Below are 23295 nucleotides of genomic sequence, written 5' to 3' on the forward strand. Positions count from 1 at the left end.
TCCTTGCCCTGGATATTTTATTAACAGTCTATGATTCATGAGGCTAACAACATCACTACATTTGGCAAAACTCTTCCAACCCCCTCGACACACACAAGCACATATTAAAATGCATGTACTAATAAGCAAGTGTGTATAACAGTGTTTCTCTATGGATTTCTCAAGTGCCTTTGGTAGCTTTTATTACACTGGGGAAGAGGATACTGGGGGGCGGGGAGAAGCAAGAAAGAAATGGATGGCGCTAACATATGAACTCTTTAAGTTGATTAGTTATAACAAATACATGGTGTTCTGAGACATTCATTCTTCCATCCAGTATGTATTTTATGTGTTCAATTGAAAACCCCTTCTCATTGTTCCAGCGTCATCACATGCCACATCTGTCATTCATCCACCACTCAAATAATTCTCCTGTAAATCCTAGCATCACCTTTAAGAGAAAACAGAAGGTGCAGCTCTCTCAGTTACACTCTGAACTTGGATGATTTTTACCGTGAGACCTAAACAATTTAATTTAATGTTTCTTTTTTGTTAATAGAATTTTCTTTTTTATTGATTTGTATTGAGCTCTACATTTTTCTCTGCTCCCCTTCGTAACCTCCTCTCCCCTTTTCTATCCTCCCCAAGGTCCCCATGCTCCCAGTTTACTCAGGAGATCTTGTCTTTTCCTTTGTACTTTCTACTTCCCATGCAGATTATATCTATATAAGTCTCTCTTAGTGTCCTCCTTGTTGGCTAAGTTATCTGAGGTTGTGGTTTTTAGGCTGGTTTTCTTTGCTTTATGTTTAAAAACCACATATGAGTGAGTACATGTGATAATTGTCTTTCTGAATCTGGATTACCGTACTCAAAATAATGTTTTTTAGCTCTATCCATTTTCCTTCAAAATTCAAGATGTTTTTATTTTTTTCTGCTGTATAGTACTCCATTGTGCAATTGTACCACATTTTCCTCATCAGTTCTTCATTTGAGGGGCATTTAGGCTGTTTCCAGGTTCTGGCTATGATAAACAATGCTGCTAAGAACATATTTGAGCACATGTCCTTGTTGCACAATTGAGCATCCTTTGGATATATACCCAAAAGTTGTATTATTCAATGTTAAAAATACACTGACCCTTTGACCACTTGATTATATATTTTCACTTATATCTAAGAGCTCTAATTAGTATATTTTCTGTTGTTCTTCTGATCCTAGGTCATCCAAAAACTAGAGTTTTTGTAACTCATGGTGGAGCCAATGGCATTTATGAGTCAATTCATCATGGGGTCCCCATGGTTGGCATCCCTCTGTTTGCAGAACAATATGATAACATTGCTCACATGGTGGCCAAAGGAGCAGCTGCTTCAGTGGATTTTCATACAATGACAAGTTCAGATTTGCTTAATGCCCTGAAGGAAGTCATTAACAATCCGTCGTGAGTATAAACATATACTTATTTATTGTGTTGTATTGGAACAAAGAACTTTAAACATGCATGTTGAGCAACTAATCTAACAGCAAGCTTTGTCACTAGCCTATTTTTTATGAATAATTTCTCACTAGAAGTTCCAGAGAGCAGCAAATAACCTAGACAAAGAAATAATAAGTACAAAGAGCTGCATTAGACAGTGATGGAATATCAATATGTTTCCTCATTATTTTTGTTTTAGACAATGTCTGAGTTTAACTTGACATCCTCCTCTTTCATCATACAAAGAAAACATGTGCCAACATACAAAATCAAGGTACTTTGGAGCTGCTTTAGTAAAACAAAAATTATCAAAGGTTTAATTTTAGAGTAAATACAGTTTTGTTCAAATAACTACTCATAGTTGAAATTGTAGTTTAGTGAAGAAAATGTGCATAGCCAACATTTTTTTACATTAAAAAATTACCTCAAAATGACTTTCTGTAAACCAGTAAGATAAAAATTAATCTCTACTTCCAATTATATTGAATCTTACAAATTTGTGTTTGACAATAATTTGATTCATAGGTGATTTTGAAGGATTATGACACATACAGAATTCATCTTCAGTAAACTGTACAAGATCCTTATTACAGGTCTCATCTCCTGGATGACAACTATATTACTACTTCTGCCTTTGTCTGAAAAGCTTTTACTTTTCTCTGCATTTTTGGCTGCTATTCTCCAGTATATTGTAAATAATAAGAAAGGAAGTTGCCTCTATTGCCGTTGGTACTCTATTATGATTCAGCATGCTAAACTGTACACTTGACGAGCAATGTCCATATCTAGATTCCTATCCCATACATTATGGTCTATAATCATTTCACCACTTGAATCAAATATATCTTCAATGTTTTAGTGTAAAAATTGAAGAATCTCAACATTAAAATAATACATAAAAGAAAAGCATGAACAGCAATTGCAAGTATTTACTGTAATTTTGCTTACAGTAAGAATAATTCACAGTATTCCAAGTGTCAAGAGAATCATACATAGATCTAATCTACATGGGAAGTAGAAAGAGACAAATTCTCCTTAGTAAAATGGGAGTATGGGACCTTGGGGGAGGGTTGAAGGCGAGGCAAGAGGCAGGCAGCATAGCAGAGAAAAATGTAGAGCTCAATACAAATCAATAAAAAATATTTTCACCTGAATAAAGGAAATTTTCATTTTATTATTTTCATTTAACAGTTAAAAACTAGGAGAAATTAATGAAAAGACCAAGAATCCATTTAATGAACAATTACTACACGTCTACATTTATAACCCATAAGCACTAATAAGTGGTCAATACAAATTCCTCATTAAACCCAACTCCGTAACAGCTTTGCCCAGATATGGACCACAGTGAAAATGACACATCGTTGTGCATCCAAATTGTTCTACTGTTCTGTACCAGCTACACTAGAAATTGCTTCCTTAATTACTCGTGTTTCAAGACCCCAAGGCTAGCTCCTTTTGACTTTGTTTATTTTGCATTGGGGTCCTAATTGATTCTGATCTCTTACTTATAAATATCTGTCTTTTCCTAGCATTTCTTGTATATTTAAATTCTGTGTGTTGAAGAAGTTCTAGATAATACATTATTTAAGAAGATCTTTACTGTGATAAACACAGAATTTTCTTTATATTTCATGTAATCATCGTTATGATACACATATATTTATACACATATGGTTTTTCTTTCTGTAAATTAATACCCATCATATTTTCCTTTAGCTATAAAAAGAATGTGATGTGGTTATCAACCATTCACCATGACCAGCCCATGAAGCCCCTGGACAGAGCCGTCTTCTGGGTTGAGTATGTCATGCACCACAAAGGGGCCAAGCACCTGAAGCCTCTTGCCTTTAACCTCACCTGGTACCAGTACTACTCTCTGGATGTGATTGGATTCCTCCTGGCCTGTGTGGCAGCTACGATTTTCCTCACTATAAAATGTTGCTTGTTTGTTTACCGATTCTTTGTAAAGAAGCAAAAGAATAAAAAGGAATAGTACTCTTTAAGAAAGAAGACAAGACTATTTCATTCAATTCTAGCACTGTGTATCAAGTGTTTGAAAAGATATGGGATACTGGATTATATATTTTCCTCCTTAAAAATTAAAAAAACAAACCATTATAAATATTTATTTCCTGATATAACTAATTTTGTACTGATTTATGGATGTAATCATCCTGAGAACAATGATAACTACTGAAATACCATCTTGTTTATGTGAAAAAAATAGGAAGCCTGGAGTTTCTATTGTGAAATTTTTTAGAGAGATTATCTTTAAAATCAAATGTCACTGTCTGTCAAAAAAAATGACAAGGCAGATTTTATTCAAAAACCAAAGTAGAGGAAAGATAATTGAGGATACAATGAACACAACTATACATGAAAAGGATGAACGCATTTTTTATAGAAGCAAATATGAAGGGCAGCAGGATGTTTCAGGTTATAGGGGCATGGGTTGCACAAGCCAGAGTACTCAAGTTCAAACCCCAGAACTGATAGATTGTGAAAGGAGAGAATCAACATCACAGACTTTCCTGTGCCTACAACCTGTGACTCTGCACCCACAAACACTTATGTACACACAACATACACACTCATATACACTCATACACCACCACCACCCTCAACAACAACAACAATAACAAATACAAAGTGAAGTTTAAAGCACAGTAAAATATGTGTGGGGGGAATAAAGAAATAGAGTAAGTGGAGAACTACAAAAGTAGATGGTAAAATTGCTTAAATTGCCTGGCAAGAAGGAAAAACGATGTACAATTCACAGTTTCACAGAAATACAGATGCATGCACACAAATGTCAGAAGGAAAATCACCTTTAAAGACAGAATACAACTGAAATCTAGAATTATTTGCTCTAGGTACATTGTTAACCAAGTCGTATGTCCTACATGAGCATAGAAATATATCTTTCTTAAATGCAAAATACTTTGCAGAGAATTTTTGTCACTTATTACACCAACTCGAAATTTTTCCTAACACACTTCCCTCAGCTCTTCACAGTTGATGGTTTCTGGCCGGGGTGTAGGGAAGGATGCAGTTCCCTTAAGGGCTTCATTCACCATGCCCTGACATGTGCCTGCATACATAGCACAGATTGGACTTGATGTATTTTGGATGGGGGATTACACTGGGGTGGGAGGGTGAACTTGGGAGGAGTGGTAGGTGAGTGTGATAGCGATGCGTTTCGTGAAATTCCCAATGAATCAATAAAAATATTACATTGGAAAAATCTATATCACCTGACGTATTTTGGTTAGAAGAATCGAAGCCTTATTACCACATGATGCTTTGACTATTCTTTTTATTGAGTAGTTCTGTGCAATTGGACAATATGAATATGCACGATGGAAGATGGACTGTTTAGCTCAGAGCAATAGCTGAGAATCCATACATAATTAAGTCTGCTTAGTGTTACAGTACATCTCCCTCCTGTGGCAATAAGTTGACCTGTGCCTTCCCTTTATTCATTTAGCTAGTCATTTCTAGCTGTTTTGCAATCCAGGACAATTGTGTGAAAAACACAAACTTAGAGTACATTTACATATTTTCATTATCAAGATAAAAATAATAATTGAAGAAGGAATAAATAGTCAAGATTGGATGAAAAATTTTGGTGTCATATCACAGAATCTATGGTAAAGTAGTTTAAACAGCAAAAGTTTCTCAAGATCTGACCTGCAATATCTACAATTATGATGGAGGAAGGTCATTGGTTAATTAATAAAGAAACTGCTTGGCCTCATAGGTTAAAACAAAGGTGGGAGGAGTAAACAGAACAGAATGCTGAGAGGAAGAGGAAGTGAGCTCAGAGGCCATGCTCCCCTCTCCCAGGCAGACACAATGAAGCTCCGACCCAGGAGGGACATAGGCTAGAATCTTCCCGGTAATCGCACCTTGGGGTGCTACACACATTATTAGAAATGGGCTAGTCCAGGTGCAAGAGTTAGCCGAGAAGAGGCTAGATATAATAGGTCAAGCAGTGTTTAAAAGAATACAGTTTGTGTGTTGTTATTTCGGGGCTTAAGCTAGCCAGGCGACCAGGAACTGGGGCTTTAGGAACACAGCCCGCAGCTCTTACTACACAATTAGAATTTTCATTCTCAGAACATAGTCTGCAAAGTAGAACACGGGGAAAAAAGAATCCAACTGAGCAGCATTTATTTTGCTCAATAAACATATTATAAAGTTGGATGGGAGATTTAGTTAACATTTTTGATATATTAAAAAGATTTCTACAGTGCTCTACTATGTAAAACTTGAGAATTATTATTAATATACCAGCAGTTATAATAATGCACAGGAAGTAAAAAAGGATTTTTCATTCTTTAAAGCAACCTTTTTATTTTACATAGCAAACCCCCACTTTCTGCTACCGCTATTTTCTTCCTGTCCCACCTGCAACTACTCCTCAGAGCAAGTGAGGTCTCCCATGGGAAGTCACCAAACCCTGTCACATCACTTGAGGCAGTATCAAGGAGCTCTCCCTTCCCCAGTATCTAGGCTGAGCAAGATGCCCGTCTATAAGGAATGGGCTCAAGAAAGCCAGTTCATGCACTACGGATAAATATGAGATCTACTGCCAATGGCACTACTAACTCCCCAAGGCACAAGACTGACCTCACAGTATATGAGAATCAATTACATACAACCTTCCTGTAATCGCTGTGAAAAATAAAAGTTGAAGGAAAATCAATATTTGCACAGCAAATTAAAGTTAAATGGTGCTCTTCTCCATTGCCTTACCTTGAGAAAGAGACAGAGCATGGAAATCTTTGCTGATTGCAGTCCATAATAATCTTTGTTCCACATGTTTTTTAATTCACCTCAACCTTCCCAATGCTGTGACCCTTTAATACAGTTTTTAAGTTGTAGTGACCCCAACCATAATTCATGCTACCTCATAACTGTAATTTTGCTACTGTTATGAGTCGTAATGTAGACATCTGATATGCAGGATATTTGATATGTGATCCTTGTGAAAGGGTCAGTTGAGCCTCTGCAGTCCTCAGATTGGGAACTGTCTCTGTAGACAAATAAACATCCAGTTAAATAACCCTTCACAACTCCTCATTTTGGATGCTTTTAAACAGCATAAATATTACCAACCAGTAGCTACTACCTTTTTGGTCTATATCGCTACTGTTAGAAAAATAAGCAATCTTGCAAGCTACAAAGAAACCTCTCTAACTCAGTACACTTACAGGTAGGAGAGTGTACCCAATTGTTAGCATATGCAATTACTGTCTCATGCAAGGTGAGAGACAGTTTTGTCCCTTGTGGTTAATATTTACATATAATAGAGTCTGGGTTCTCGTGATCAACTCACCAGTCAAAATTGGATCAATCCTTTCTACACTTTGTACTACTCTTATCTCCTTTGGGGACATACCAGGGTTTTCCATTGATCCTGTAGGTAACACAACTTGGAAACTTACACTTAACAGTTGGCACCGTGTTTCCCTTGTTCTATCTCCATAACTTATTGGGATATTAGCATAGGTAACTGTAATTTTCTATGGTTCTGCTTCATTCCCTGTTCCTTGAGTGTTCCCATTAAATGCTAATATGATCTATTTAAGAAAATTTTTGAAAAACTGTTGGGGTTAAAATGATCCTGTCCAGTATATTACAGCAAATATATAATATTAAAATTCATGACCAACCGTGATTCTTTCAGACAGAAGTATGGCTAGCATTGTGACAACAAGGAAATCACATGGCACACACATACCCAGGGTCATACCTAGTGTGAGAGGTCCTTCTGTCTATGTTTCTTTATTGGTTAATGAATAAAGAACTGCTTTGAGGTTATGGCGGGGAAGAACAGAATTAGGTAGGAAAAGCTAGGCTATAAGATGGGAGGAGGAAGGTGGAGTCAGAGAGAAGCCATGTATCTGCTGGAGATAGACATGCTGAAACTTTGCTGATAGGCCACGACCTTGTAGTGGTGCACAGATTACTTGAAATGGGTTAAATTAAGATGTGAGAGTTAGCCAATAAGAAGGTAGGGCCAAGCAGTGTTCTAATTAGTACAGTTTGTGGGATTGTTTCGGGTGGCAGCTGGGAAGAACAAGCGCCCTCCTCCTACACATGCCCAAAATCATGCAGCAAGCTGTCCAGAGCTCTTGCCAACTGGGTCAGGGCCTCCAGAGTCTTAGCACAAAGAGACCCATTCATGCTAATCTCAGGCCTTGTTCCACAAGAAGTCACATGGCTTCTGGAAATCTTGAGTTCAATTTTTTTTTTTGAGACTGTTCAGGTTTATTAGCAAAAGGGATAACCCCACACATACACTCACAAGTATATTTAGGAAACTTAGAACTGACAATACTCATCCCTCCCAATACCCCCTTCTCTAGGACCCACCCAGATGACACATGAAGCTGAGACATCAATGTGAGGGTATACAACTATTAAGTAAGAGCTTCATGCACTAATGTAATATGATTAAAGAATGGATAATACAAATGTCCTAAATGGAAGGCTGTTTCCTAATACTCTTTAAGCACAAAATCCAGCATTAAGCATATACCACAGAAAGCATATTTTAAAACCAACAATAACTAGAAAGACTACTACAGAGCAATAAAGATTGATCAATATAACAAATACATCTTCCACAGAGTCACTGGATGTCTCCTAGTGATGAAACATTCAGTGGTCAGAAAAAGAGATAAATGTATGCATACCCAATTCAGTTCAACAAAATGGTACCCAAGACTAGAAGATGATACATAAAATATAATTATTTTACCTGTTAGCACCCTAAGTATTGTTGTCTCCTTGGGTATTTGGGGATGTATGGAATATATATATATATATATATATATTAGTGTGGTTGTATTATATATACATATATGTAATAATTATTATAAGTGGGGGTAGTGTGTTCTTGGAAGATGAAGTCACAGATCAAGGGATCAAATAGAGAATCTGACAGCGGTGAGTTAAGTCAGCCATTGGTTATGCATTTCTAGTGGTAGTCTGTGATTGTTTTATTAAAAACATGTGTTTTGCTTGTAATCCAACTAATTGATGGGCTTTAAGGGCAGAGATATGAATGTACTTACTCATACAGGGAAGTGGCTTTCTGCTTTTAACCATCAGAAGAACAGAGTATAATAGAGCTTAGGCTCACTGATTAGGTCTTTTATCTGACTAAGATTGTAGTTAAACATTGCCCTTTTTATCAAACCTTAACCAATCTCACTTCTCAGAGTGTGACCATAAATACTGTCACTGTGACTCAGCAGTTTGACCAAAGCCAAGGTTATTCTAACTTCATACCCAAACTGATCCAACAGTAAAGTCCCACAGACTATGAGTGAAAAATGTAAACAAAAGTACATAAAGTTGTAAACTTAGAACAATGATTATTCAGATCATTAACTAGAGATTTTCTACTTAAATATCTGAAAGGTTTTCATAAGTCTTGTAATTAGAAAAATAAATGCCATGGTAGAGGTAGCTAATACTTGGCCACCAAAGTGATGGTTTGTGAGTGTACACAGAGAATCGCTGTATATGAAAGATACAAATGAGCTCATGTGCACTGACCCTTTCTAAACAGAATGGAAGCAACTACTATTGGAGCCAAAATTCAATGAAATCTGCAGAACAACATTACGTTAGATCACATATCAGGGCATCAGGTTCTTAATAGAGTTGACTGAATGTGATGTTCATTGTTGAATTCTCTTTAGGATGTGTATGTGTTTGAAGAAGAGAAAAAAGGTGAAATCCATACTGATTATCTCACTCTATTTTAGGACTGAGACTGCAAAATATGTTGTCAGAATAAGTGATAATCCCACTCTTTTCTCACCAATCTCTTGACTTTAGTTCTTTGCAGATTTACATCATGTAAGCATGTTAAGACTTGCTAAGGTTTCTTCTATGATCTTTCCAGAGGCTAATTATGCAAAATAGATCATGCACCCCTGTATAAATGGAGACTTCTCTAGTGGCTGGGCTGTTTTGCTTTCCTGATAATCAGACATTCTTTATTTACTGAAGCATAAATAAAATATCACTAACGCCTGATAGTATGCATGTACCCTAGCATCTCTCTGTATCTTTGATTGGCAAATTATGCTTCTAGGCTGTATTTATTCAGGTTGTATTACCCCTTTTTGTCTAAATGGCATAAAATGACTATTTCTTTCCTCTTTCATTCTAATGAACATCTAGCAGAATGTATATGATATTAGAATTACTGTCACTTTGATCTGCACTGAGCTATTATAAAAAGACTTTGTTTACACTAACTGGTTTACTATTTCTCCACAGCCTTTGAAAATATTCTTCAGTTCATTTTATACATTTTCTGGCAGCATCTCAGTCTGTAACTCAGTCTACTGGGACAAGAATCAAAGACCTACTCATTCACACAACCACAAGCCATATAAAAATACTCATCTGAAAGTTCTAATACATATGTAGAGGAAGTTGTGTAAGTCCATGTTGGTCCTGTGCTTGCTGCTTCACTCTGTGAATTCATATCATCCTTGATGAGTTTATTCAGAGGGCCTTGTTTTCCTGGTCTCCTCCATCATCTCTGACTCTTACAGTCTTTCCTCCTCCTCTTCCTTAGAGTTCCCTGAGCTCTAAGTGGATGGATGTAATGAAGGCATCTTATTTAGAATGGTCTGTTTCAACATTTCATGGACCTGCTCTCTCTCTCTCTCTCTCTCTCTCTCTCTCTCTCTCTCTCTCTCTCTCTCTCTCTCTCTCCATTCTCTGAATATTGTTAGTCTATTCCTATCTGCTGCAGAAAGAAGCATCTCTGATGATGACTGAATAGACACAGACCTATGATATGGGACATCATATGATGTGGGATTCCCCTCTGTATGCTATGAATATGTTTTATTACCATTTTTAATAAAGATTCTGCTTGGGCATATGGGAGGGCAGAAGGTGGAAAATCCAAACAGAGATATAGAAAGAGAGTAGATAGAGTCAGAGATGCCATGTAACTGCCAAAGGAGACAGATGCTGGAGCCGAAATTTTACCCGGTAAGTCACAGCCTCATATGGATACACATATTAATAGAAATTGAAATAGAAATTGGCTAATTAAAGATATAAGAGATAAATAAAGAAGCCTGAGCTAATAGACCAAACAGTGTTGCAATTAATATAGTTTCTGTGTGATTATTTAGATCTGGACAGCTGGGAAACAAACAAGCAGTCTCTGTTTATATAACTATGTCCATGTGGGCCAACTTCATCCACATAAAGTCTAAGAAAACTAACAAAAGTGGGAGCCAAGTGCAGCTTCTTGGCAGCCACATATTTTCAGATAGATTCTGTTATCTGGCCACGAGCAGAGGCACAGCTCCTTTAAGTGAAGGCTTCCTGACTCAGCATTAGTAGCAAAAAGCATGGCTTCTTTAAGAGACAACTTCCTGGTTCATGCTGGTAGCAAGAACTCTGGCTCTTCCAGGAAAACCTGCACTGAAATAGAGACTGTGAGCATTGTGTTACACATTACTTAGTGGCAACATAGATCTGCTGCATCCTGGAGCTGGGGCAGTAAGCATGGCTTACAGAGGCAGTGAACATACGTCCACCATGTTGGACGGGGGGGGGGGGGGGGGGGGCTGAAAGGCAGTGCTGCAGAGTTGGCTCTAGCCAAGACCACTGAGTATTAAAAAAAATAAGGTGCTCCTTACTCCAGAGTCTGATACAAGACCTCTGAATAGGTCACAGAGTTGGAAAAATGTACATGGGCTTGAGAGAGAAGAAAGAGTATAGACAGTCATAGATTAAATGAGTAAAGATAATTAAATATTAAAAAGTAAGTTATAGAGTAAAAAACCCATGTAAAGATGGATTATACAGAGAGAGCCTGGATTGTGTATATTATTATATTTTCTTTGAAATTTTGGACTGCAGAGAGACATTTGATGGGGTCTCCTAAATTAAACCAACATAAATGTATCTAGGCTTCACAATTTGGTTCCAAGCATGTATAGCTTTGGAAAAGAAGTTCTGCTTTTGTTTCCACAGATGTGAGATGTGGATTCCTTTCAGGCTAATGGGGTTTAATGGGATAAAATCCTTTGAAAGGTCTCTGTGAACCCTAAAAATACTTTACCCAACAAACAGCAGGAAACAGTTTGGAGAAAACTAAGCCCAAATTCCATAAATATTGTTTATAAATATTTGTTTTCCTTACTATGAAAAATGGTAAATTAGATATAGAACTTAAGACTCACCAAGATAAGATAGATTAAATGTGAATGGACCAAACATTGTAACTGTAATTCTTGTTTGATACCTATTTTTCTATATGTAATTTTCCTATGGTAAACTTAAAACCGTATTTTTTAATTAGACAAGAAAGGGGAGATGATGTGGGATCCCCCTCTGCATGCTATGAATATGTTTTATTACCATTGCTTAATAAAGAAGCCACTTGTACCTATGGAAGGACAGAATAGAGCAAGGCAGGAAATACAAACAGAGAGAGAGAGAGAGAGAGAGAGAGAGAGAGAGAGAGAGAGAGAGAGAGAGAATGCTGTGTCAGAGAGATACTATGTAGCTGCCAAAGAGACAGATGCCAAGGCCAGAAACTTACCCAATAAGCCACAGCTTCATGGTGATACACAGATTAATAGAAATGGGTTAATTTAAAATGTAAGAGATAATGAAAAGCCTGAGCTAATAAGTCATTCAGTGTTCTAATTAATATAATTTCTGTGTTATTATTCATGTCTTGGTGGCCAGGAAATGAAGGAGCAGTCTCTGTACATAAGCATAAATTTACTAAAAGTCATTCTTTTGATACTGTCTTTAGAAAATACTTGTTTGGTTTTACTCTAGGTCTCTGGGCTATCATATTTCTGGTTCTTGGTCACCAAAAAATGTTGGGTATGTTTTCTGTCTTGTAGAATGGACCTTGAGTCAAATAAAACATTAGTTGTCTACTCCACAGGTTGAGTGTTACTTCACTAGGAGAAGTAGGTCTATCTAAACTGCTTGTCTGATTTTGATGTCCATTTGGTGAGTACCTATAAAAAAAATATCTATTTCTTTAAAAGTTTCCAATTTGGTAGAGTCATGGGGCTTTTTGTTTAATTGGTTGGTTTGGTTTGGTTTTGAGGGAGATTGGCTGGGGGTTCATATATTTATTTATTTATTCACTCATTCATTTTCTTCTCATACAGTACATCAAGCACAGTTTTTCCTCCCTCTACACCTTCCAGTTGGTTTTAAAGAATATACTTATGATTCTCTGCATTTTCTCCGTGTCTGTTGTTATGTTATTAAAAGTTTTGATAGGTATAACAGTGTGGGCTGCCAGCTTTGATCTCTTAGAATCTGCAGTACATTAGTTCAGGCCTTTTTGGACTTTAGACAATATTTATTGTTATTAATTAATCATTCTCAGGTTTCACTTTATTTGACCCAGATTTTGTAGTTAATGATTACCCTTTTATCGATGGCTAATTGACCTCATTTCTCTGAGTGTGGTGATGAATAGTGTCATGGTGATTCAGCAGTTTGAGAAAAGCCAAGATTATTCTAACTTCACCGAAACAGATCCAACAGAAAAATCTCACAGAATGTGAGTGTATGATGTAAACAAAGTACATGAAGGTATCATACATTTGGGGTGATGATTATTCAGATTATGAAGTAATGACTTTCACTTAAATCTCTGAAAGATTTTTACAAGTCTTATATTTAGAAAAATAGATGCTATAGCAGAGGCAGCTAATGCTTGGCCACCAAGGCAATGGCTTGTGAGTATACACAGAGAATCACTTTGTCCTTTATTGCTACTGGCTACCAGAAGCCAAAGTTCTCTTATGCTTTGTTCTTTTTGGTCATTGTTAAAATCAGAAAATCATAGTACAATATGAATAAATACATTTATACCTCTACCCTTAAAGTCCATCGATCATTTGGATTCTAAGAAAAACCCACTTTTTAATAATACAATCACAGAATATCCTAGCATGCTAAGAACCAGTAGATATTATCTGTTCTTTATAGAGTTGACTGAGTGTCTTGTTCATTGTTGATTTCCCCTGAGGATATGTATGTGTTTGCAGACGTGGGAAAGGGTGGCAGCCATATTGGTCATCTCACTCACTACACCAATGAGGCTGCAAAATATGTGTTTAGAATAAGTGATAATCCCTACAGTTTTTCTCATCAATCTCTTGATTTTACTTCCCTGCAGATTTAATCATGTAAGCAATTAATATTTGCCAAGGTTTCTTCTATAATCTTTCCAGAGGCTAATTAAGCAAAATATATCATATGCCCCTGAAATTATGCATGTACTCCATACATTCCTCTGTATCTTTGACAGACAAATTGTGCTCCTTGGCTGTCATGTACTTAAGTCATACTACCCACTTTTGCCTAAATAGCATAAAATTCCAGCTATTTTCTGCTTTCATTTAATCAACATCTCATAGAATGTATATGAGATTAGAATTACAGCCATATCAATCTTATTATTGCACTGAGATATGAAAAGGCTTTGTTTTCACTAATTGGTTTTCTATATCAACACAGCTTTTGAAAATGTTCCTCAGTTAGTTTTATACATTTGGAGACTGCATCTCAGTCTGTAACTCAGTCTACAGACACAAGCATCAAAGACCTATTGATTCACACAACCACAAGTCGTATAAAAACACAAATCTGAAAATTATAATGTATGTGCAAAGGAAGTGGTTCTGATCTGTATTGGCCCTGTGATTGCTGCTTCACTCTCTGGGCATTGATATCATCCATGCTCAGTTGATTCATAGGGCCTTGCTGAGTGTCTCCATTCTCTCTGACTCTTACACTCTTTCCTCCTCCTCCTCTTCCTTTGAGTAACCTGAGCTCTAAGTGGAAGCATGTACTGGAGGAATCCTCTTTAGAACTGTCTGTTGCAAGGACCTCCCCACTCCATCCATACCCCATCTCTCTGCATAATGTCTGGTTGTGGGTCTGTTCCTATCTGCTGCAGAAAGAACGATATCTGATGATTATATATATATGTGTATATGTATGTATGTATGTATATATATATATATATATATATATATATATATATATATATATATATATATATATGTCACACTGACCTATGAGTACAGCTGAATATTACTGAGAGTCATTGTGTTTCTCTCGACAGTGCTATTGGGTTTTACCCTAATTTCTCTGTGAGTCTGAGGACAACTCATCCTACATAGTGCATTCCAGGCCAACCAGAGGTGGAAAAAGGGACCCTGTTGATTAGCCAGCCATCTTTTAAGTTTGAGGTAGTCTTTTCTTTTTCAGAGGCTACACTGACCTCTTGTGGACAGTTTGTGCTAATGTCCCAGTTCAGAGAAAAAACAACTCGGCTCTCCAGCAATGATAGATGTGACTCAGAGAAACTGACAAACTAAGGAACTGAATCAATCAATGACATAAAAAGATAGTAATTAACTAGCAATTATAGGTATAAACAAAAAAGTATAAGTCAAAATCCAGTCGTAACTACATGTATTTTGCAAAAGTCATGGTATGATATCAAAATGGACATAAACATGGTGAATCACAATATTTTAAAAAACAAGACGGGTGATTGTGACTAGAAAATCATCAAAACAACGGAATTAGAGTATACATCGTGGATGAAGATGGGTCTAAAGTAAGGTGGCATCAATCCCTTGAATCCGTTTACTGACGATTCAGGGCCACTTAGGGGACTATTGGGAGCTGTGGAAGTTCAAGATCAGCGAGGTAGAAAATTAGTATTTCCGACTATGATCTTCATTCTTTTCCTTTAAGATTTATTTTATTTTAAATTATGTGTTTGGGTTTGTAAGTGCATTTGAATGCAGGCATCCAGAGAGGCCAGAGGCATCAGGTTCCCTGAAGCCAGAGTTACAGGCAGTTATAAACAGCTCAGTGTGGGTATGGGAATCAAACTTGATCCATGCAAAGAGTGCATGCTCTTAATTACTAAGATATCTTTCAGGCCTTGTTTATTATGTTTTATTGTTCTCTCTCTTACTTTTAAATTCATATTATTAGTTATATTTCCTGCAATTAGTGAATGCACTCCTATAGTAATTTCTTTGACCATTTATTTAAAAAATAAAACTAAGGGATAGAAATTAAAGACAAAAACCTGAGATAACTGTGAGACTGCAACTCACCACCTCCATCTACTTCTCGGCACAAAAAGCTGTGAAAACCCAAGACCCTGCCCTTTTCTCTTCTAAGGGTCTTTCTTTCCCTTGTCCAGTATCTGCCAGGGAATTACATATTAAATTTTGGCCATGTGAATATGAACCCCACAGCTCAAACCAGTGTTCTACTCCAACTGGACATCAGACCCCAACATAGACAAAATTTTCATAACATTTCTCCATTCCTGTCACAATTATAACATAGAAAAACTATATAGAATAAGGATGATTATCAGGTAAAGTCTACATAGAAAAAAGGGCTATTAACATTAACAATATTTTCAGACATTATTAAAAAAAACTGTTAATTGTAGAAATCTAGCCTTCAGCCTCATCAAAGACCTGAGAAGGATAGAGAATTACCTGAGTAAGCAGGAGCTGCAGAGCAAGCAACTTCCAACAATGCAAGAAATGACAGAAACAGCTGGCCGCCTGGACAGTCATCCAAGTTTCTTTTGCAACGTCGGGGCTTCCAGCTTTGACCTAAAAGCCTAGAATATCTGACAGACTTTTCTAAGAACCAGGAAATTTTAAAGACTGTCCTAGCCTGTCCTAGCAGTCATGTTTTTGTGTTCTACTCTGCCAGTTTGGACACCATATTATTAGCAGTCAAGGCAATGTCAATTTCTTGCTTAAATGGCTAGATTTTGCCACAAAGAAACAAACTTCAATATGGAGGTTCTTTGATGTCCATCATATTCTCTGAAGTAGATCAGTCCTGCCAGGATCAGATGTATCTCATTGTCATAAAAATCCTTAGGCTATTAAAGAATCTTAAATGCCTATTCTGTAGCTCTCTGATGTGTTTGATGATCACCTATCAATCTAAAATATATTTCTGTATGATCTTGAAAACATACCTAATATGACTATAAATTTGATAGTTATGAGTGATTAACTATTAACCTATATTTATTTATTATCCTAAATAGCTTTCAAGAACTAAAAGTTTAAATTACATAATTAAATGAGCTGCATAGGTACAATACTTTAAACAAAAATAGAAACATATATACAGTATAAGAAAACTAACCTTAAATTTGTATCAATATATCAAAATACATCAAACAAAAGCAGAAGCATATATACAGTTAACAAAAACAACGTTAAATTTGTATCAATATACAAAAATCCATACCAATGTAAAATTTTTTGAGATTAATAGTTACGTTGGGAATTAAATTCAATAATCTGCATTTTTTTTTTTTACCACCATTCCTATCACTCCTTTTTCTTTTGGAAAGAGATCCCTGAGTCTAACCTCTTTTGAATAGTATTTTCTTGACCTTGACCAGTAGCAACTTGCAACCAACCCTTCTAAACATTTACAAACATTAATAATCCATTGACTGACCAAAAAACATCCACCACACCTTTTGGAAATGTGGGTGTCATGTTTTCTAAACTCTTTCCTACTGTCATGGGTACTGGCATCTTTAGGGGACCCTGAGAAAATTGAGATAATGGTCAATTCCCAGGGAGTTTAGCTGTTGTCCAGTTTTGTTATGATGGGACAATGCAAGGTGACGTGGGATTCCCCTCTGTATGCTATGAGTATGCTTTATTGCCATTGGTTAATAAAGAAGCTGCTTTTGGCCAATGGCTTCACAGAATTTAGTCAGGCTGGAAAAGACAGAGAGAGAGTAGGCAGTGTCAGAGAGACACCATGTAGCTGCAGGCAGAGAAAGACGCCCAAGCTCCAGTACTGGTAAATCACAAGCCTTGTAGTAAAATATAAAATAATAGAAATGGGTTAATTTAACATGTAAGAACTAGATAGTGTCTGGGATTGTAGGCCCCAACATAGAAACTATCTTTGCCTATCTGGACAGGTATGGAGGCACGAGAAATAACCAGACACAGGTATCAAGGAAGGGCACCCTAGGCTTTTCTGCATCTGAAGATCTACCCGCGTTTATTATACAAAACACCTTTTATCCCCCTGGTAAACCAAGGTGGAAGCTCATTAATATTCTTTTCCTAGGGAAGCACCTGCAACTTAGTCACTGGCTTTAGCAAACACCTCTCCCCAGGCGATCTACATTTTTAACAAAGGAGAAAGGAGCAATACTTCCTGGCTTTTGTTAGTTGGCTATCTTACTTGTTTGGCAGGGTTGTATCTGCTTAGTGGCCAGTGTGCCTGCCTGTAAATTATGTTATATAAAATATGGGCCCACAAGATAGAAATACACTTAAGCTATTGACCAAATAGTATTGAAATTAACATAGATATTGTGTGATTATTTCAGATCTGGGCGGCCAGGAACAAACCAGCAGTCACCGCCAAGAGCAAGGCTATCTGCAGTCCTGGTTCAAGTATTCTAATAGGCTGGATCATCTTAACTAACTGTCCTGACATTTTGCAGTCCAAAGATGACCTGTGGATGACGTTTGAAAACTTAGTGGTGTTACCACGATCCAGGTGGAATCATCCTGGGGCCCCACCATCTTTTGGAGACTTCAAAGGTCACTGTCAGGAATTTTCATTATTCATTGCAGAAAACTTAAACATTTTTAATGTCATATGCAGTAGATTTCAGAGAAGTTAAAGGAAATAATCTATTAAATACACCCATAATACACGGGCTTAATTCCTAAAAACCTGTTTCAGACTCAAGTCTGAAATCATGTATAGGAAGCTACATGAAGACTAAGATTAGAATTGGTTATACGACCATTAATATCAAAACAGAAAGTTTAAATATATATATATATAAACATTATAATTTTGATATAATATGTATAACTTAATTAAAGTTTTAAATCGTCAAAATAAATCTGAGAGATCTGAGATTAGTGCTGTTGGGAGACAGAATCCAGCTCTTCTGACTTCCTGCCAGCGTTCAGGTCAGCTGCTCAGTGTAGCAAAAAAGACTTGGGAAACTTCTAGTCTAAGAGGTGACAGAATGAGCTCACAACCATGGTGTTCTAATCATGTTTTATTTTTTTATCGCCGGTACCAAAAGTCTGCAACTTTTATACACATACAGTCAGCAAGTCTTTGGCAACAGAAAGGTTGCCAGGCAATTTCCTCATGTTCACAAACCATTCCCAGGAGACGGGTAAGAGTCAAGGCAGCAACTTGTCAGTTACTTTTATGGCTCAGGAAGGCATCTGTGGCTGTGGGTTTTCTCTTAGAGGAAAGTGGTCATAAAAAGGAAAAATTAACCAAGGAAAAAGCTAAGGATGAAAAGAAAATTTCATATACTAGTCTATATTTAAACAGAGTGGCTAAATAAATAAACTAAAAGTCTCTGATTAATAAAACGCAAATAAAGCAAGACACAGGAGCTACTTTTGGCTCCCAGCACTTCTGTGGAGCCCTGCAAAACAGTGAGTAACCATAGCAACCCGAGGACGGTAGGAGGAAACATACAGTGCTGATTCGTATCAACACATTCGCCAAACATAAACCGGCAATAAAACTGTTTTAAGACTAAAGATTTGTCTTCTACCCTATGTGGTTAGACCAAAGGAAATATCCTGTAATTTGTACAAAAAGTGGGTCCTGAGACCTCCTAGCAACTCTGGCCCCTGGCAGCATTCACTTCCCACGGAGGTTTGTAGGAAAGCTATGCCAGCTCCCAGAGATGTTAAATCACTTAATAACCTCTATCTGTTAGTTACACAAATCTTAGGGGTAAAGCATAAACAGTCTCCTAAGCTAAGATCTAGTATCACTAAACTGAGGTGAACGTATATAGGAGTTGGTACTAGCCTTCCAGGTCGGAGCAGCAGAGTGCAGCATCTCCCACAAGGACAGGCAGGACAAGTTCAGGGCACTTCTTGGACTCTTTAATCTCAGGAAGGCTTTGATACAACAAATCCAGAAGCGCTGCAATTTTGTCCTTGTGTATTATCTGTGAAAGTCCAACTACTCTATCTATACAAAGGCACCTCACCTGCCCAAATCATCCTGTCAGTGAGTTAATTGTAGCAAACAGGCTTTGAAGTGTTTCTATTGCAGTGTGGGACAAAAGGTTTGACTGTCTTATTTTATTCACCAGAATTACACAGTTTGGGAGTAAGTCTTCCTACTATCAGTCCAAGGGAATAATTTGCCTAACATATAAGGAACACCCTGCTAAGGCAGTGGAAAAGTCCCAAAATTGTCCAGAAGGGAAGCACAGGAGAATTGCAGTTAGAAATCTGAATGTTAAGCTCATCAATTAGAAACTGTTAATCACCAAAAGCCATAATGAATATGTACCCAAGGTAAAGGATATCTTGACAAACAACAGAGACATAGTTTCTCTCCAACCAGTAATACAATATCATAAAATTATTATATGACATATGTTTATCATGAAGTTACAATTTTGTCAGAAAGAACCAAAACATTTTATTAATCATGGTAGGAAGTTTGTGTAAATTACCATATATGTACATACTACAACATAAATATTTAATCAAACACTAGTTAATAATATCAAAACAACCATTAGAGGAGAAAATAAAATAACAAGGGAAAATATTACACTTTCTATAAGATGAAAGCCTGTAAATGAATCTATAATTTTATGAATACTTCATAGGATATACTTTCACTCCTGATTTTTAATTTTGCCGGAGGAAAATATTTAGAATGTTTGTTGGACAATGTGTGAATACAGTTTGTATGGACGACTGTGAAGTTCAGTCTTTGATATTGCCATTTTTGTCTTCTGTATGTTTTAACACCACCATTCTAAATAGTCATAGAAACACTTAAGTTTTTATTCTCATCTTTTTTTTATTTTTTTATTTATTTTTTTCTCGTCTTTTTTTATAAATGTTTCATAAGTGGTTATTCTACAACTACATATAGTCATGAAGCAAATTCTTTTCAAGGAAATGGAAGACTTTTTCCAGACCTCTGAAGAGCATGGTGTCGTGGTCTTTTCTCTGGGGTCAATGGTCAGCAATGTGTCAGAAGACAAAACAAAGGCAATAGCATGGGCCCTTGCCCAGATTCCACAAATGGTGAGGGAAAACATCCCATGGGAGGTGACTATATACTAACTCTGTGAACATCCTTGGAAGGTCTGATTATAGAAATGATGGCATGAAAGGTAAAGTTTTAAGGAAGCTCTAATTTCCCTTAGTCAAACAGATATTAAAAATTTATATTCACAACAATTGCTTCAATACTACAGGTATTTTTGACTAGAGTGACTTGGATATCTATAATTTGACCACCGTGGACACATTCTGAAATGTTAGCATGATGATGGCATTGCTATCAAGTCTATGTTGACATAGCCAGATTCTTCAGGGTTACTTGTTCTATTTGTTCATTACTTAAAGCCACTGCATACATTAGATTTTCAGGGGTGAGTTAATTTGTATTTAGTATTTCTATCAGAATAACTGTAAGCAGGTGTTGAAAAAGTTTAAAATGCTGCATGACTCTGCATCCTAATTTTGAAACAGACTAATTTGATTAATTTTGTTCAGTGTGCAATTAAGATGGCCAATTAAACCAAAAAAAAAAAAACAAAACAAAACATTGCTTCTTCAAGTGACCACTTTGCTAACGTATGTTTTTGTATTGCACAGATTTCTATACCAGCTAATTTTGCACTGTTTGTAGAACCATACATTTCTAATGAGTGTAGAAGAAGCAGCAGGCAGGCCTGCTTTTCGACCTGCCCGGCTCCACACAGCTAGCTTAGTCCCAGAAATAACAACACACAAATTATATTCTTTTAAACACTGCTGGCCCATTAGCTCTATCCTCTTACTGGCTAATTCTCACATCTTGATTAACCCATTTCTAATCATCTGTGTAGCACCACGAGGTGGTGGCTTTCGAGGAAGGATCTTACCCTGCATCCATCTTGGAGAGGAGAGCTATGGCTTGTGCCTCATTCAGCTTTCTTTCTCCCAGAATTGTGTTCTGTCTTCTCCGCCTACCTATGTTCTGACCTATCAGGCCAAGCAGTTTTCTTTATTAATTAACCAACGAAAGCAACAGATAAAAGGAAGATCGACCTACATCATTTCCCCTTTTTCTGTTTAAACAAAAAAGAAAGGCTTTAACTTTAACATAGTAAAATTACATATAAAAACAGTTATCAAACAATTATTACAGTTACAATATTTATATCTATTTTATCTTTTATCATAACAATGAAAAACTATAACTATAACTATCTATATATTAATGAACTTCAGAAAAATCCATCACCTACCAATACCTCAAGATAGGCATGGGTCTTCAAGTGTTCCCCTATCCACTCTTGGATTATGGCTTGTTCAGTCTTGTGTAGGTCTTCTAAATCCAGCCACAGTCACTGTGATTCATATGTGCAATGGTTCTGGATGTCCGGAGAATATTGTTCTGCACAGCCATCCATTACTTCTGGCCCTTACACCTATGTTGTGCAATCTCGCCATATCCTTCCATACTTCGTCTATTTTAGGAATATTTTATCTTTTTTATTTTTCTTTTTACATGCTTAATCTTGCATGTCCAAGGAGCTTAGACATGCCTCTGTAGATCTTCCTAGTCATAAACATAAAGTGTACACAAAAAATTATACAAGTGCATTTTTCATGTTTTATATAAGTTGATATTAATTTTCCTTCTTTCAGCTATAAAGAGAATGCTGTGTGGTTGTCAACCATTCACCCACCATGACCAGCCCATGAAACCCCTGGGCAGAGCCATCTTGGATTGAGTTTGTCATGTGCCACAAAGAGGCTGAGCATCTGAGGCCACTTGCACACAACCTCACCTGGTACCAGAGCCACTCTCTGGATGTGATTGGATTCCTTCTGGCCTGTGTGGCAGCCATAGCTTTCCTTTCCATAAAATCCTTCTTATTCATTTATCAAAAGTTTGTAAAGACGGGAAAGAAAATGAAGAGAGAGTAGAGCTCATTGAGAAGGCACATGAACTCCATTTCAGCATCGTTCTAGTTTATGAATGACCTTCTGAACATTCACTGATTACTTGATCAAGGCATGTCTTCATTAGAGGGGAAGGGAGAAATAATGCAATTATATTATAATCTCACAAAATAAAAGACATAATGAAAAAAAGCAGAGCAAATGATAAGGAACAACTTAGTCAGCAGATTTCCTCCATGGTATCAGCTTCAGTTCTGCCTCATGAGTCCTGCCTTGACCCCCTGGTCTACTTTTCCTCAGTAATGGACAGGGACCTATGAGATGAAATAAACCCTCTTCTTCAACAAATAAAAATGAAAAATTTAAAAATTAAAACTAAGGAGAGGCCTGGGCCTGAGTCAGGGCATGCAGCATTATGATGAGCAAATATGTGGTGGAGAGGTGAGACAGAAAGGGAAGTGGCAGCAGTTTGTTCTCTGTGAAGACAGGTGGGACTATAGACGTGAAGACAGTAAGGAATGGCCAGATGTGAGAGGCCTGCACTGCTACCAGAGGCCATGGTGTTATCTGGACCTGTGCTGCTGCAGAGGACCATGTCTGAGTTCATGGCTCTTCTGTAGCAGGGGTCTGTGTCAACATCCATGGCAATGTTGACCTCCTTGGTCTTGGCTCCCATATGAGGCCATGATGTTGTCTGAGTACGGTGCTGAGCTGGTCCAGCCCCTCATCAGCCCACCACACAGTAGCACCAGCAGAGATACAAGTACAGAAAATCTGGCCCTGTCCCTTGCCTGGGCA

At 37.0% G+C, this 23295-nt stretch overlaps 1 protein-coding gene across 2 annotated transcripts in view; it reads left to right on the forward strand.

The window, feature by feature from the left end:
- The window catches only part of LOC142832275 (UDP-glucuronosyltransferase 2B7-like), a 29331-nt gene extending 6543 nt beyond the window's left edge, over window positions 1-22788 (forward strand). The window contains exons 5-7 of one of the 2 annotated variants that reach the window (XM_075942644.1): window positions 1198-1417; window positions 3173-3292; window positions 22362-22788. In XM_075942644.1, coding sequence (XP_075798759.1) covers window positions 1198-1417; window positions 3173-3292; window positions 22362-22521 — 500 coding nt within the window. In that variant the 3' untranslated portion in view covers window positions 22522-22788. Of the gene's footprint in view, window positions 1-1197; window positions 1418-3172; window positions 3472-22361 lie in introns of those variants that run through there. The other variant, XM_075942643.1, reaches the window with a different exon arrangement.
- Window positions 22789-23295: the final 507 nt, after the last annotated feature.

This window comes from Microtus pennsylvanicus, chromosome 12 (genome assembly GCF_037038515.1).
Source record: "Microtus pennsylvanicus isolate mMicPen1 chromosome 12, mMicPen1.hap1, whole genome shotgun sequence".
Classification (NCBI taxonomy): Eukaryota; Metazoa; Chordata; class Mammalia; order Rodentia; family Cricetidae; genus Microtus; species Microtus pennsylvanicus.